Raw genomic sequence first — 16364 nt, forward strand, 5'->3', positions numbered from 1 at the left:
ACTTCCAAACTGTTGGGATTACAGGAGTAATCCAGTTTACCATTCCTAAACTGTTTTCAATAAGGCATAATTGTTGAAGTTATAGAGGTGACACTGTCTCATAAACAAACATGCAGCGATGCATAATTTCCGGTCCATGAGCTCACCTCCACTTCTTTCTCTCTCTCCCTTAAGAAAATGTATTGTAACGAAAGTGAGCAATAGTGATGTTAATTATTATAATGATAACCGTGATCTACTCCACATTTTATTTCCTAAAAAGTGAATCATTTTTCTAAAGTTCAGTACTGTAATTATTGGTGTTAAGAAATTACTGTATTCCTGACAACTGACATCTTGGTTGAGAACGATATATACAGCACTATATTTTGTTTATAGAAAGGAGAGAGGCTTTGGAGTCACACCAGCTGTGATTCATATATTAGTTCAGTCGTTGCCCTGTGATCCTGAGCTAGTCGCTTAATATCTCTCACTTCCATCTAAAACATAGGCTACCTACTTTACAAACTGCTGTCAGGACAATAAATAATTATGTAAAACAACCAAGATAGTACCTACCCCCTAAGTAGCTTTCAAATCTATCTACGTATCTCTGTTCCCCCGATACAGCCCTATTTTAGGTCACTCGCATCTATGTTCTGGATTATTTAGCAGCCTTCTAAATGGTCTTTTGCTTCCAGTCTTGCCTCCCTAGTTTTGTTCAGAGCGAAGGATATTCTGAAAGCTGACTTGAACCATGAACAGGTGTGTCCCTGGTAGGGAGATGAATATGTAGCCACCATGGTGCCTGTCACATGACAAGGACTGGTTTAGCATTTTATAGATCATCTCATTTAATCCTCACCATAAGCCAGTGAAGTATCATTTACCTTCTAAAAACTGGAGTTTAGAGAAGGTGAGTGACTTGCCCACTGCCACTCTGCTGGTACGTGAAGAATTCTGTGTGTGTCCAGGCCTCTGATTCCAAAGCTGATGCTCTGCCCCTGCTTCATCCTGCCTGTGCTGTTCAGCGTTCTAATCCTATTACTAAGCCCCTGCCTTCTGGGCCTGCTGTACAGTCTCCTAGTACTCAGCTTTGCACACCACTTGGCTACAGGGAGATGATGGTGGATGCAAATATCTGATTTTCCTGACAGTCACATTCCTTATAGTATCTTAATAAACTGACCTTGGCCGGGCAGTATCACGCCTATAATCCCAGTACTTTGGGAGGCGGAGGCAGGCGGACCGCTTGAGGTCAGGAGCCTGGAGACCAGCCTGGCCAACCTGGAGAAACTCTGTCTCTGCTAAAAATACAAAAATTAGCTGGTTGTGGTGGCGCATGCTTGTAATCCTAGCTACTTGGGAGGCTAAGGCACAAGAATCGCTTGAACCTGCAAGGCAGAGGTTTCCATGTGCCAAGATCACTGCACTCCAGCCTGAATGACAGAGCAAGACTCCATCTCAAAAATAAATACAATAAACTGACGTTCTAGTTTTATACTTCAGTTTTTTAGGACTTGGCATGCATGAGCCTCCCTGGGTTCTCTGGACTCTGACAGGATTGAGTTTCTGGACCAGCAAGGGTGAGCGCTGGACTCTGGTCTTTGATACATCTGACAAGAGCAATATCACGTGGCCCAAGCCTTCTGGCAGCCAGCCTGCTGCTCCAAGCTACAACTTTCCCCCGATGCCTACAATTAACCTTGGTGACACTGATGAAAATCTTATTTGGTTTGAAACCTTTTATAGACTTTTAGATAGTAACAGAAATGAAAACTGTCTCTTCTTGGTTTCTTGAGATTTAGGACACTTCTCAAGCATTTAATCAACAAACATGTTTTGAGACCACTAACAAGGGGAATGCAAAGAAATTCAGTGTTTTACCCTTGCCCTCAAGAGGCTGATTAAGAACATGAGATTTTTTTAAAGGCCCACAACTCAAAATACTGGATCACAGTACTTTCACATAGCAAACATTCTGTGTATCATGAAGTGAATGCTTGATATAGCTGAGCCTGACTTCCATGTGGAAGCCTGATAAACATTTGTTGACTTATTATTGAGTATTGGCCTCCCAGATAGCACTCTCATAGGCTTGTCTCCAGCTCTGTGCGCTCCAAGAAGCTGCTGACTTGGGATATTTAGCTCCTCACTGCACAGCCCCACCTCATCATTCTTCCACCAGCACCTCAAACTCAGCATGTCAAAACTGATTTTATTACCTTTCCATGTTTGGAGAGACAGTATAACCTCGATGTTAAGGAGCATGGCATCTGCGATGTTGGTTTCAGTCACGGCTCTAGGTACCTGAATGACCTGGGGAAAGTCTCTGAACTGTTCTTTCTTTGTGTGAGGAAATAAAAGTTTACTCTGGGATTTGATGAGATAGTGGATACAGCACATTCAAAACAATACCCGCGCATAGCCAGTAATCACTCAATGTTAGCTATCATCATCCATAATTGTCCCCAAACTTCCATTTCTTTCCTGTCTGGTAATGACAGCATCATCCATTCCAAACCTCTTCTTCACTCCATCTCGCCTAAAGAGTTAGCAAAAACCATATGTTTTACCTTTTTTTTTTTTTTTTTTTTTTTGGAACAGGGTTTCACCCCATCAACCAGGCTGGAGTGTGGTGGCACTATCATGGCTCAATGCAGCCTCAAATTCCTGGGCTCTGGTGATCCTCCTACCTCAGCCTCCCAAGTAGGTGGGATTACAGGCGTGTGCCACCATGCCCAGCTAATTGTTATATTTTTTGTAGAGACAGGGTTTTGTCATGTTGTCCAGGCTGGTCTCTAACTCCTAGACTCATGTGCTCTTCCCGCCTCAGTCTCCCAAAGTGCTGGGATTAAGGCATGGGCTACAATGCCCTTCCTATTCTACCTTTTTATGATCTCTCAGATTATGATTCATTCAACATACACTTACGTGACATTTACCGAATGCTTAACTCATTGCTAGGCGCTGGAGACACAGAGGTGAATACTTATCAGTCTCTGTGTCTGTAGAAGCAAATACATACATACCAGCAGACTTCAGATGATCCTCATAATGGAGATACACAAAGTATGTTTAAAAAGAAATCTGAAAGAGATTTCCCTTCCTCTTTCTTTTCTTTTCTTTTTTTGAAATGGAGTCTCGTTCTACCTACCTGGTTCAAGCAGTTCCCCTGCCTCAGCCTCCCAAGTAGCTGGGATTACAGGCATGCATCACCATACCCAGCTAATTTTTTTTTGTATGTTTAGTAGAGATGGGGTTTCACTGTGTTGGCCAGACTGGTCTCGAACTCCTGACCTCAGACAATTTGCCCACCTCGGCTTCCCAAAGTGCTGGGAATACAGGTGTGAGCCTGTATTCCATGCCCGGCCTCTGTTCTTTTCAAAACCAGTGCCCTTGCTGAAGCCTGCATTGCATCTTACTGTAGGTATAACAGGAGGTTGGGTTTTTTATTGCTTTTGAAATATATAAAAAACATAAAACAAATTCATGCCCATTGCAAAAAAATAATAAATTACAGAAATAATTAGAAAGTAAAATTTATGCCACCTCTTTAAGCCTAGTCCCTTCCACAAACGTAAATAACTGGACTGTTTACTGTTTAATAGGTACCCTTGAAGACCTTTTCTATTTATACATGTATACATTTATGTAGCTAGAATATAGTTTTTATACAAACGGGATTATACCATAAATGTGCTGCTTTCTTTTCTCACTTAACCATGTGTGTTTAAAATTTTTTAATGTCAATTATAATAGAATTACCTTATTCTTTTTAACTCCTAAACGGTATTTCGTATTTTGGAACTATCATAATTTATTTAGTTGTTTTCCTGTTGGAAGCCTTGTAGTTTACTTCCAGTTTTTTATCATTGCAATCAGTGCTGCAGAGAACTTCTGGCGCATATATATTTTTTTTCCAAAATGTGTTTATTGAGATGGTTTCCCACTCATCTTGATTCAGAGTGCTTTCAGTGCTGCTTCTTCCTGAAAGAACATCCTTCTGTAAGCCTTGCTTTTCCTCCTGCAGGCTGGCAGAGGACAGAGGAGCAGCCAACACATAAAACTACCGTTTGTGCATGGCTAAAGACCGTGGTGATTTTATAGCATGCTGTGCATTTCACATCCGTGAAGTAGGAATTGGGGCTCTGCACCAGGCGTTTCTTCTTGTGTTTCCTCTTCTCCTCTTCTGGAGAGGGATGAAGGAGATCCTTTGCGAGACGAATGTTCTCATGGGTAGGTCGTCACCGCTGGAATGTGGCACATAGGTTTTTATAGACACATCTAGTTAGTTCTGCAAGTAAGTTTCTAGAAGTGGAAGAACTGAGTTAAAAGACGTTTTTGCCTGGCGTGGTGGCTCATACCTTGTAATCCCAGCACTTTGGAAGGCTGAGGTGGGCAGATCATGAGGTCAAGAGATCGAGACCATCCTGGCCAACAGGTGAAACCCTGTCTCTACTAAAAATACAAAAATTAACCAAGTGTGGGGGCGCACATCTGTAGTCCCAGCTACTTGGGAAGCTGAGGCAGGAGAATCACTTGAATCTGGGAGGGAGAGATTGCAGTGAGCCAAGATCTCACCACTTTACTCCAGCTTGGTGACAGAGCGATACTTTGTCTCAAAAAAAAAAAAAAAAAAAAAGGTGCTTTTGTGAGACTATGCTAACTTACCCTTAAAAAGACTGTATTGTTTACATTCCCATCCAATGGAGAATGAGAATATTCATTTACATAATGAGAATAATCGTTACACATCTCACCAATGCTGGATACTATTCGTTCTTTAATTTTTACAAATCTAATCAAGAAAAAGTGTATATTATTCTTTTATAGATTTTCTGTGACTACTAGTGAAACTGAGCATTCCTTCATATATTTATTGATCATTTCTATTTGTTCTGTGAATTGCCTGTTTATATTATTTGCCTATTTATCTATTAGATTATCTTATTCTTTTTGGTTTGAAGTTTCTCTCCATTACATTATGATATTAATTCTTTCTCTGTGATATGTGTTACAAATATTTTTTCCTTGTCTATTGCTGGTCTTTATTTACATTGTCTTACATCATATAGAAGGTTTTAATTCTTATGTCAGTTTTTTCTGCATGGCTTCTTGAGCTTGTGTTTTGTTTAGGAGGGATATTTCTATCCCTTAGAAGATGTTATATGTTTTAAATTTTCCTTTCAATAATTTGATAATATATAGTGTGAATTGAGTTTATAACTTTGAGAGAATTTCCAGTAGTCCCAACACAAATAGTCCAACATCCTTTTCCCACTGAGTTAAAATGCCAGGTTGTACATGGATTTGCTTCTAAACTCTATTCTACTCCTCTGATTTTTAAATTTTTGGTCCATTTGTGTGCAAACACCACATTATTGTGATTATTGTAGCATTATAGAATTTTTTAAAAACGTTATGGGACCAAAAACCTTATTTCTACCTTCTTCTTCCGTGTGTGTGTGTGTGTGTGTGTGTGTGTGTGTGTGTGTTTGTGTTTTAGTAGAGATGGGGTTTCACCATGTTGTCCAGGCTGGTCTCGACCTCCTGACCTCAAGTCGTCCACCTGCCTTGGCCTTAGAAAGTGCTGGGATTACAGGTGTGAGCCACCATGCCCTACCTCTACCTTCTTATTATCTTTTCTTTTTCTTTGTCTCAGTAGTTTTTGTTCTCATAATTTTCTTGACTGCTTGTATACATTTCTTCTCCCAGGTGAACTTTAGAATACATTTGTTAGTTCCATAAAATATCTTACAAGTATTTTGATCGGAAATTCTTTAAATTTATAGTTTAATTTGAATTTCTTCCAGGAACATGATGTGTTTCTCATTTATTTTTGTCTTCTTTTAATGTCTTTCAATAAAGTTTACAATTTCTTCATATAAATCTTGGACATAGTGGTGAGTTTAGTCACATGTATTTTATAATTTGCTTACTATCTTCCACTACATCTTTCTATTTGGTTATAGTTGATGTATAGGAAAAGGATTAATTTTTGTGGTTGATCTTTTATCAAGCCTTTACTAAAATCTAATATTAGCTTTGAATTTTACAGTTCTTAGATTTTCTAAGTTGAAAATTAAATCACTTGTAAATAGTGATGGTTTTATGTATTTCTTTGTGATAGTCTCCTTTCTTTTTCTTGTCTTATTGCACTAGTTAGGACTTCCAGTGCTGTATTTAGTAGCTGCAACTATAGCAATGAAAGCAGCCATCTTTATCTTGTTCCTGACCTCAATAGGTATGGTGAATACTCTTCATCAAATTAAATAAACTTACTTATTACTGGTTTTCTGGGAGTTTTAAATTTTTTATTTTGTTTTTGTTTGCTTGCTTGCCTCTTAAAATCAGGAATGGATATTAAAATATATAACGTTTTGAAGGATCTTTTTATTGTGATCATGAAGTTTTTCTCCTGTAATCTATTCATATAACAGATTACGTGAATAGATTTATATAATAGATTATATGAATAGGTTTCTAAATACAGAACCATCCCCTGCATTACTAGATAAATCTTTAGTCATGAAAATTGTTTCTTAAGAGCAATTAAGTCTACAGTGTTTGCATTTATGTTCTTAAGTAAGCTAATAGCCTTTTTTATTTGTGCTATATTTGTCTATTTTTCATATTGGAGCAATATTAGTTTAGTACAGTTGTTCTCAAACTTTTGGTCTCAGGACCCATTTGTCTTAAAAATTATTGAGGATTCTCAAAGAACTTTGTTTATGTGAGTTACTTATCAATGTTAGAAATTAAAATGGAGAAAATTTTAAAACACAAGAATATACAAGCATGCATTTCATTATTAATAGTTGCCCGATCAATGACATCATCATATGGCATTCCATTAGCTTCTGGAAAACTCCACTGTGCACTTGTATGAGGAAATAAGAAGGAAAGAGTCAAAACATCTTAGTTTCAATATCAAAATAGTTTTGGGTATATGGACTCCCAGATAAGTCTCAGGGATCTTCATGTATCTCCAGCCTACACTTTGAGAACTGCTGATATGGCAGAATGAATTTATCGTTCTTCCTATGTACTAAAATAAGTAACATAGAAATTATTTATGTGTTGAAGGTAGGACTCATCTGTAAATTATCTGAAACTGATGGTTTTTGAATGGTATATCCTTGCTTATCATTTCCATTTCTCCTACAATTAATGGTCTATTCAGGTTTTATATCTCTTCTTGGGTCAATTTGTAAATTTATGTGTACCTAAAAAAATCATGAAATTTCATGTAGATTTTCATTTTTGTTAAGAATAAAGTCATGCTTACATTACAATTTTTAGATTTCCTATTGAAAATTAAATTCCCTTTTTTTCCTTCTAATATTGTTTACCTGGGCATTTTCTCTTTTATTCTCACTTGGATTTGCCTTAGCTTTAACTATTTTATTGTTGTGTGTTAGTGTGTTTTAAAGAACATTTTTGGCATGATTACACAAGTTTACTGTTTTTTTGTTTGTTTTTCAATTCATTTATTTTGGTGGGTTTATTTTTTAAGTCAGATTTATTGAGATATAATTTATATATAGTAAAACCCTTTACAGTGTACAGTGCTGTGAGTTTTGACAAATGCATGTAATCATTTAACCACCATCACGATCAGGACATAGAAGTGTTTTACCACCCTCACAAATTCCTTCATTCCCCTTTGTAGTCAGCCTCTTCTCGGATCCTCAACTCCTGGCATCTTGTTCCCTGTTTTGGTAGTTTATTCCTTTTTGTTTCTAGAGAGTATTCCATTATATGGATATACTGCCATTTGTTTATGCAATCACCAGTCAAAGATCATTTAGATTGTTTCCATTTTGGGTCAGTTATGAATAAAGCTACTATAAACATTTGTGAACAAGTTTTTGTGCGAATGTAAGTTTACTTTATTCTTGAGTAAAGAACAATGAGCAGAATTGCTGGGTTAAATGGTAAGTGTGACTTTATAAGAAATTGCCAAGCCATTTTCCTGTCATTCTCTGTTGATTGGATTTGCTTACTATTTGTTTTGTTCTTTCCTTTGCTTCCGTTACATCTGTTTTTGAAATGATTCCCCTTAGTGAGGGCATAGGACACACCAAAATGCCTCAAGCACAAAATGCCGAGGAAGACACCTCAATGACAGAATGGGAAAATGGAGTCATATGAGGGAGAGGAGAAAAATGAGAAAGAGGAAAACAGAGAGCAAAAGAAGGGGAATAAAATAAAATGAAAATAAAAGGATAACATAGGAAAAGAGTGGTGAGTGCATGGAGCTAGCAGTGAGACTTTCTTTTTTTTTTTTTTTTTTTTTTTTTTTTTTTGAGACGGAGTTTCGCTCTTGTTACCCAGGCTGGAGTGCAATGGCGCGATCTCGGCTCACCGCAACCTCCGCCTCCTGGGTTCAGGCAATTCTCCTGCCTCAGCCTCCTGAGTAGCTGGGATTACAGGCGTGCGCCACCATGCCCAGCTAATTTTTTGTATTTTTAGTAGAGACGGGGTTTCACCATGTTGACCAGGATGGTCTCGATCTCTCAACCTCGTGATCCACCTGCCTTGGCCTCCCAAAGTGCTGGGATTACAGGCTTGAGCCACCGCGCCCGGCAGCAATGAGACTTTCTAAGAGTCTTGTTGCCAGTCTCCTGGGGGCTCATGGGGCTCTCAAAGACAAATTTATGGGATGGAAAAAATGTGGTAGGGATTTAGTAAATATTTGATTAACTAATTGATTAATTCATTAAGGAGCTTGATATTTTAAGTCGGCTATAAGAAGTAAATTTGCAGTTGCATAGGCATGAACTGGAAACCGTAAAAACATTGAAAACCACATGGAAAGATGAATACGTTGAGAGAGAACGCTGAAAACTAATGTAATGATCTGGAATAGGAAGAGGGGTTGGCAATGGAGATAATGAACTAGTCATAAAACTATATAAATATAGCACAGATAGATTTGGAATAAACATAGGAACCTAGTGAAGATCAAGGGTGACCTTCTGAGTTCTCTAGCTCTAGCACATGCCCTCTGTCTCTGGTTGACACCTGATCCGATCTCAGAATACCCTGGGACCAGACAGCCAAGCGATGAGGAAGGAGTGGTACTGAGGGAATGTGAGTTTTGGGGTGGTAGTAAGGGGTCGATTAAATGCTCCTGAAGAACTCTTCCAGCTTTCAGATCTTGTGATTCTTGTGAAAATATTGCTGGAGTGTCATATTCCTAGAATAAGGAGTCTCTTAATTTGGAGAAAGGCCCTAAGACCTTCAAGGAGAAAGAATACACAAAAGCTATCGAGTCATTCAAGCCAAGACAATTACCATTAGTCTCTGGAGGTGTTTAATTTAGGAGAGAAAGTTCCTTTCCACTGCAGAATTTGTGGATATTATTTGGTTGCCAAGGGTCCAGTGTTCCTATAATGAAGTAAGGTAACTGCCTGTTGTAGGAGAAGGAAAAAATGGTGGCAGGACAGATGTCTTTTCTGTTCAGATTGTATGAATTTTGTGCACAGCTTTAACGTTACGTTAACTATGACTTTAGTTCTTCTCTCACAAGAAAGATCATTCACTTCTCAGAGGGCTGAAAAGCCCATGGAGTTGAGATACTACATAAGAAAATAAATACAGTGTCATATGAGAAATGACGTTTAAAAACGTACGTTATTTAAGAAACCTTTATTAAGGACCTACTAATTACTGGGAGCTGGTTTTTTTTTTTGTTTGTTTTGTTTTGTTTTGTTTTGTTTTGTTTTGAGACAGAGTTTCGCTCTTGTTACCCAGGCTGGAGTGCAATGGCGTGATCTTGGTTCACCGCAACCTCCTCCTCCTGGGTTCAGGCAATTCTCCTGCCTCAGCCTCCTGAGTAGCTGGGATTACAGGCACACACCACCATGCCCAGCTAATTTTTGTATTTTTAGTAGAGACGGGGTTTCACCATGTTGACCAGGTTGGTCTCGATCTCTTGACCTCGTGATCCACCCACCTCGGCCTCCCAAAGTGCTGGGATTACAGGCTTGAGCCACTGTGCCCGGCCTTACTGGGAGCTGTTTTAGGCACTGGGAATACAGCCGTGAACAAAACAGACCAAGTCCCTGTCCTCGAGGAGCTTCCTAAGTTTTGGTGGGAACATAAGGGGTCAAGGAAGGCTTAAGAAAGGAGAGGCATTTGCTGCACTTCTGATCTGTTGTCTATGTGGCAGCCAGAAGATTTCTAAAATCACAAACCTGAAAACGTTATTCCCTGGCTTGGGTCTCACCAAATAGCTCCCTTTTGCTTTTCTGATGAAGATCCAAGTTGTATTGGCATGGCCTGTGGAGTTCTGTAGCATCTGACCCTCTCCCTCTCCGGCCTCATACCCCTGTGTGTCTGCCTCAGTATCTTAGCACCCACTGTTCCCTGGATGTGGAACACATGTCCCCCCAACCCCTCCTGCTCTCCTACCTATCCCCAACCGCCACCAGCCTTGCCCAGTTACACCCACTTATCCTTCAGCTGCAGCTCCAGTGTTAATTCCTCAGTTTCCCCAACTGTTTCCCCTGCCCTGCAGGCTACATATATTCTGCCAACACCCCGTGCCTACCTTCCTCTCTCCTCCCTCTCTTCTTCTCTGCCTCTTTCCTTGAACTCTAAACAAATGAACACAAAATTAAATATAAAATAGTAAATTGAGATAAATGCTTCAAAGGAAAAGGAAAAGAATAGCTTATAACATTTTAATAGGGAAATATCATATATAATGTATAATATATTAATATAATTATATATTGCACATATAATTATATAGTACCTATAATTATATATAATATATATTTATATAATATATAAAATGTATTATGTATAATATATAAAGAATACATAATATATTCTTCACACAGTAGGTGCTCAGAATTATTTGTTGAATAAATGAAAAAATGAATGAAAAAAATATGAGTAAGATTTCTGCAATTAGAGAGGGAGTGAAGAGAATTCTGGGCAAAAAAAAAGTGTCACATGCAAAGATACTGAAGCGTGAATGAAGTAACTGGCAGATGACTAGAAATATTGGCAAGAGGGACTGGCTCCTTTACAATAAGATGGTAAAGGTAGGTGGGATCCTACTTACAACCTTGGATATTTTTTTTTCTGGCTGAGAATAGGGGTAGATGGTAGAAATTAAAAGTGCTTAAGCAAAGAAGTGTTATATTTAGATCTGCATTTTAGGAAGATAGCTGATTCTTCATCCAGGCTATTCCATGTCTGAAATTTTAAATTCTGAAACAGAGAAGTCCTGCTATTCAGCATTGCTATAATCAGAGTCAGTTAAAGTGGTACATCATAAAAAGTACCAATATATACTTTCAGCATTGCATTCTAACTTAGAACATAGAAATGCACAACCACTTGCTAGTCTTTGGGTAGAGTATCAGGGCCTTTTATCAAGTGTGGAGTCCTTGATTCTTGAACAACCATGTCCATATCAATTTGTCTACATATTTCAGCTTTAGCGTCTTTAAAATAGTACAAGAAAGCCAGGTGTGATGGCTCACGCCTGTAATCCCAGTGCTTTGAGAGGCTGAGGTGGGAGGATCGCATGAGCTTAGGAGTTTGAGACCAGCCTGGGCAACACAGCAAGACCCTGCCTCTACACAAAAAATTAGCTGGGCATGGTGTATGCCCCTGTAGTTGCAGCTGCGCAGGCGGCTGAGGTGGTGGGATCACTTGAACCCAGGAGTTACAATGAGCTATGATCGCACCACTGTACTCCAGCCTGCACAGCAGAGTGAGACATTGTCTTTTAAAAAATATATAGAACAGGAAACTTAAATATTCTTAGGAAATAACCTCTGCACAGACTCCACTGTTAGGATTTTTTCCAGTTTTTTTTACACGATACCATAATGGTTAGGACAGTCTCTCGAGCCAGACTGCCTGGGTTCAAATGGATGTACCATTTCCTAACTTGGGTAAGCTGCTTAGCTTTTTGTGCCTCAGTTTCCTCAGTAGCCACTTCACAGAGTTATTGTGAGGATGAAGTAGATATTTTATCTAAAGTCTTAGTGTACTGCCTGACACACATTAAACATTCCCTGAATGTTAACTGTTACCTAGTTGTCTCACCCACGCCCAATTCAGTAGCATTTAAAAATGAGATTTACCTTTATGAAATTTTCCAAAGTATCTGATTTAGTGTTCTTAGAAACGACGATTCTCTTTCTTCTTGCACCATTGGTTTACATAATGTTTAATTAAATTATGAAAAGACGGTAACTCCTACCACAGGAATAAAGAAATTTTGGAACCATCACAGTGACTTACACTCACCTGGTAAAAGTGAAAGTCGTTTATGTGTGTGGAAGAGAGTGGCCTGCCAGCCAGGGACATTCAGAGCACCGTGTCTGTGAACTAGAATGTATTACAGCAGGAATGGAACGTTTTAGTTAACCCAGTAGGTCAGTAGAGACAGGGCTGGTTAAGAGAGCATCCACTCTTGGACAACAGCCTCTACCTTCCAGCTTCCTCTCTTCCTTGTGCCTGTTATTACTATGCTTTAATCTCATTGACTGCCGAGACCTAAGCCAGACCTTTAATGTTCCAAAGCACCAAAAAAGAGAATGTCCCCTTGTGGTCTTTGTTTTTGTTTTGGTATTTTCAAGGTTTTTCTAAAAAGATGTTGGGGGGTTTCGCTTTGCTTTTTGGATGCCCTAAGAATGTGTTTATCTATTGAGTAATCCAGCACTGCCTTTGATGCTTTCATTTCTTCCCAACCTCTCAGCCTTCTCCCAGAATGACTTCCCTTCCTACTGAGCCTACATGTCATGCCCCACCACTTTTAAATGCTCTGTTGCCTGTGTCTTCTACCCCATTTCCTTACACACTTGTCCTTACAGAGAACCAAGCTAATAAACCCCCCAAAACTAGGTATACTGCATTTGAGGTAACTTTGCAGCTTTCGGGTAAAAATGTCCAAAAGGTAGTTGGATGCAAAATCTGAAACCCAGGAGAGAAAGTAAAGGTAGACAAAGGGACTTGGGAATCTTCAGCAAAAAAGTGGGATTTGATCCTGTGCAGGTGGCCACATGGCCAAAGAAGGGCGTGTAGAGTGGGAAGAGCAAGAGCTGGGCTGAGAACTCTGGGAACGCCACTGTGTAAGGGGTTGGTGGACCAGAACTGCCGATGAAAGAGGGAGTATCCACATGCAAGGAAGCCTAAATCCAAGAAAGGAGAGCTTCAAGAAGGGGTGGTTATGGATGTCAGGTGTATCAAAGAGGTGAGGGTAAGATTAGACCATGCCTAGCACCTAGTAGGTTCTCAATGTGTATTTGCTAACTGACGGATTCACCAAGACCAAAACAGTAAGAAGTCATTGGTGATCTCGGTGCTTAGAGTTTTCCTAAAAGTGGACCCTGAGACAAGGATTAGTTTATTTTTTTTCTTTTTTTCTTTTTTTTTTTTTCTTTCTTTTTTTTTTTTTTTTTTGAGACAGAGTCTTGCTCTGTCACCAGGCTGGAGTGCAATGGTGTAATCTCAGTTCGTTGCAACCTCTGCCTCCCGGGTTCAAGCAATTCTCCTGCCTCAGCCTCCAAAGTAGCTGGGACTACAGGCGTGTACCACCACGCCCTGCTAATTTTTGTATTTTTAGTAGAGACAGGGTTTCACCATGTTGGCCAGGATGGTCTTGATCTCCTGACCTCAAGATCCGCCCACCTCAGCCTCCCAAAGTGGTGGGACTACAGGCGTGAGCCACCATGCCCGGCTGATTAGTCTATTTGAAAGAGAAAAGATGGGATGCCAGCTGTTCTTAGGGGAAAAAAAAGAAAAAGAAAAAGAAAAGAAAGATGAAGGAACACTGGTGTGTGTGGGAGAGGGGGAGGAACGGGGAGGGGATGACCAAGAAAGGGTGAATCAAGCCAGCAGCCACCATGGGTAATTACAGCTGAATCCCACTGGGAAAGCTCTGGAAGTCAGTACAGAACACCCACCTCATAGTTCCCCTGTCATGGGGTGAGGGAGCTCTTTCAGGTTATTGGTTGAGGGTTGTTCTTAGAGGGCATTAATTCACTGACATTTCCATCCTGCTGCTTGGGCAGCACAACAGACCCCTGCGGTGAGAGAAATCCCTCAGGTGTATGAATGCGGGTACAAGCAGCTGGAAGTCTGGGGTTCACTGAAGTAGTAAGGGCAAGGGATACTGGTTAGGGCAGTGAATTCCCGAACACCTGGTACCTGCAATTTCACTGGCAGAAGCTAGACTGCTATAGATCAGTAGGAAATTGGAAACGAGAAGTGGAGGAAATGGGTGTAGGTAACTATTTCTTTTTTTTCTTTCTTCTTTTTTTTTTTTTTAGACGGAGTCTTGCTCTGTCGTTCAGGCTGAAGTTCAGTGGTGCCATCTTGGCTCACAGCAACCTCCGCCTCCTAGGTCCAGGCGATTCTTTGCCTCCATCTCCCGAGTAGCTGGGACTACGGGTACCCACCACCACGCCTGGTGAATTTTTGTATTTTAAGTAGTGACAGGGTTTCATCGTATTGGCCAGGCTGGTCTTGAACTCCTGACCTCGTGATCCGCCCACCTCAGCCTCCCAAAGTACTGGGATTACAGGAGTGAGCCACTGCGCCTGGCCAAAGGCAACTATTTCAAGATGTTTGGCTGAAAAAAATAAGATAAAAGATATGTCTGTAGGCCAACTCTGTGAAGGGTAGGAAAGAACAGGGTAAAATGGGAGATCGGAGCCTCCCGGTGCTGTTTATTGAGGGTTCTCAATTCTTCCCGTTTTTGGTTAGCGGGAGAGGAGGTCAGCAGCACTAACCATTTCTTACCTCCGGATCCTCCTCAGCTTCCCCAGACTAGTGCCCAGTGTTTCCTCTGCTAGACTTTGGGTGCCCAGCTAAAGACGCCCTGCTGATGCAGCCTCACATGCTAGCAATTCTAAGCCTGAAGTGCCAGAGGCATAGATTGAATACAGCTGCAGAGCAGACTGGGACACAGGTGGAACACGGTGGCCAGATTCCGAACCCTAGGAGAACCAGAAGGTCAGAGGAGACCTTTTGAGGGGTCCGCCACTGCGCAGCTCCTTGCATTCCTGGCTTTCCCCTCCCCTGTCAGCACACCTCAATAATTGGTTTGATTTGGGTGTAGCAGACCTGCCCCCTAAAAGAAACCTTCCTGGGACATTCATCTGAAGTATAGCTCTTTGATTGATGTCTCTCTCTTAGCTGAAGCTTAAGCTCATGAGGGCAATGCTGGTATTCATTTCAGCACTGTTGTATCCCTAGTATCTGGTGCCTAGTCAGTACTCAATGAATATGGCATATTTAATGCAAAAATACTCAGCAACCGGTAATGCTGTCTATTGATGCTGCCTACACCAAGAAAAAGATAAAACAGGATTTTTATCCTTCTAGAAGGGGATTAAAGTTAATCAATTTAAACTTACGGGTCCCTTAACTTGCATGAGCTAACTCCTTTCAGACCCTGAAAGAGGCCTTAGCAATATTTTGACATCGTTACGTTTTTCACTTTGCAAAAATAAGATACTTTAATCAAAATTAAGACGACTGCTTTTCCTCTGAGTTCATCCTTCCACTCCAAGAGTGGTGCTGGAGTGGCCATGGATGTTTTGGGGATCTCTTTCTGGAGAAGCTGAGTTGGGAGTATATTTTAAATTTAGTTTATTTGAGTATATGTTTAGTTTATTTGAGTATATTTTATATTTAGTTGATGCATCTGTTTATGTGGTTTGCAGTCTCTTCTGTGCAGAGTTACTGCTGGCTGTCCTGGTATAGAAATGGCTCTCAGGAGTACTGCTACTGCCCACTATGATAATTAACTGAGTCAGGCCATGAAGGTGCGTGACCAGAGCCTGTCAGGTGACATGAATGTGTCCTGTGATGCTCTGCAAGGGAAGAGAAACAAGGCTTAAAAAGTATGGATCCAGAAACTAGTCATCACATCTGTAAAATTCTAAGTGGAAATTTTGGTTCTTATTAATGGCTGGTCAAAACGAAACCTTGTGCCTATCAGGAATACATCTTAATACAGTGTTTATAATTGTAAATGTATTATATTTCTTTTTTTTTTGAGTCAGAGTTTTGCTCTGTTGCCCAGGCTGCAGTGCAGTGATGCGATCACGGCTCACTGCAATCTCCGCCTCCCGGGTTCAAGCAATTCTCCTGCCTCAGCCCCCCAAGTAGCTGGGATTACAGGTGCGTACCACCATGCCCGGCTATTTTTTTTTTTTTTTTTTGTATTTTTAGTAGAGACAGGGTTTCACCATGTTGGCCAGGCTCATCTTGAACTCCTGCTCATGTGACCCGCCACCTCAGACTCCTAAAGTGCTGGGATTACAGGTGTGAGCCACCATACCCAGCCATATATACATATGTTTTTAATGGGAATCACATGAAATGGAATTTATTAAAATTCC

At 40.4% G+C, this 16364-nt stretch overlaps 2 protein-coding genes across 3 annotated transcripts in view; one reads left to right on the plus strand and one right to left on the minus strand.

Annotated features, from left to right (window-relative positions):
• Positions 1-16364, plus strand: part of RNF220 (ring finger protein 220) — a 259384-nt gene that overhangs the window by 44324 nt on the left and 198696 nt on the right. The window lies entirely within an intron of this gene.
• Positions 3894-4223, minus strand: LOC120365993 (small ribosomal subunit protein eS27-like; the record flags this gene model as incomplete). Its single annotated transcript, XM_039473938.2, has 1 exon — positions 3894-4223. A coding segment is annotated over one exon (270 nt), but the record flags the coding sequence as incomplete, so codon positions are not given.

Source organism: Saimiri boliviensis, chromosome 11 (assembly GCF_048565385.1).
Source record: "Saimiri boliviensis isolate mSaiBol1 chromosome 11, mSaiBol1.pri, whole genome shotgun sequence".
In the NCBI taxonomy this organism is placed as follows: Eukaryota; Metazoa; Chordata; class Mammalia; order Primates; family Cebidae; genus Saimiri; species Saimiri boliviensis.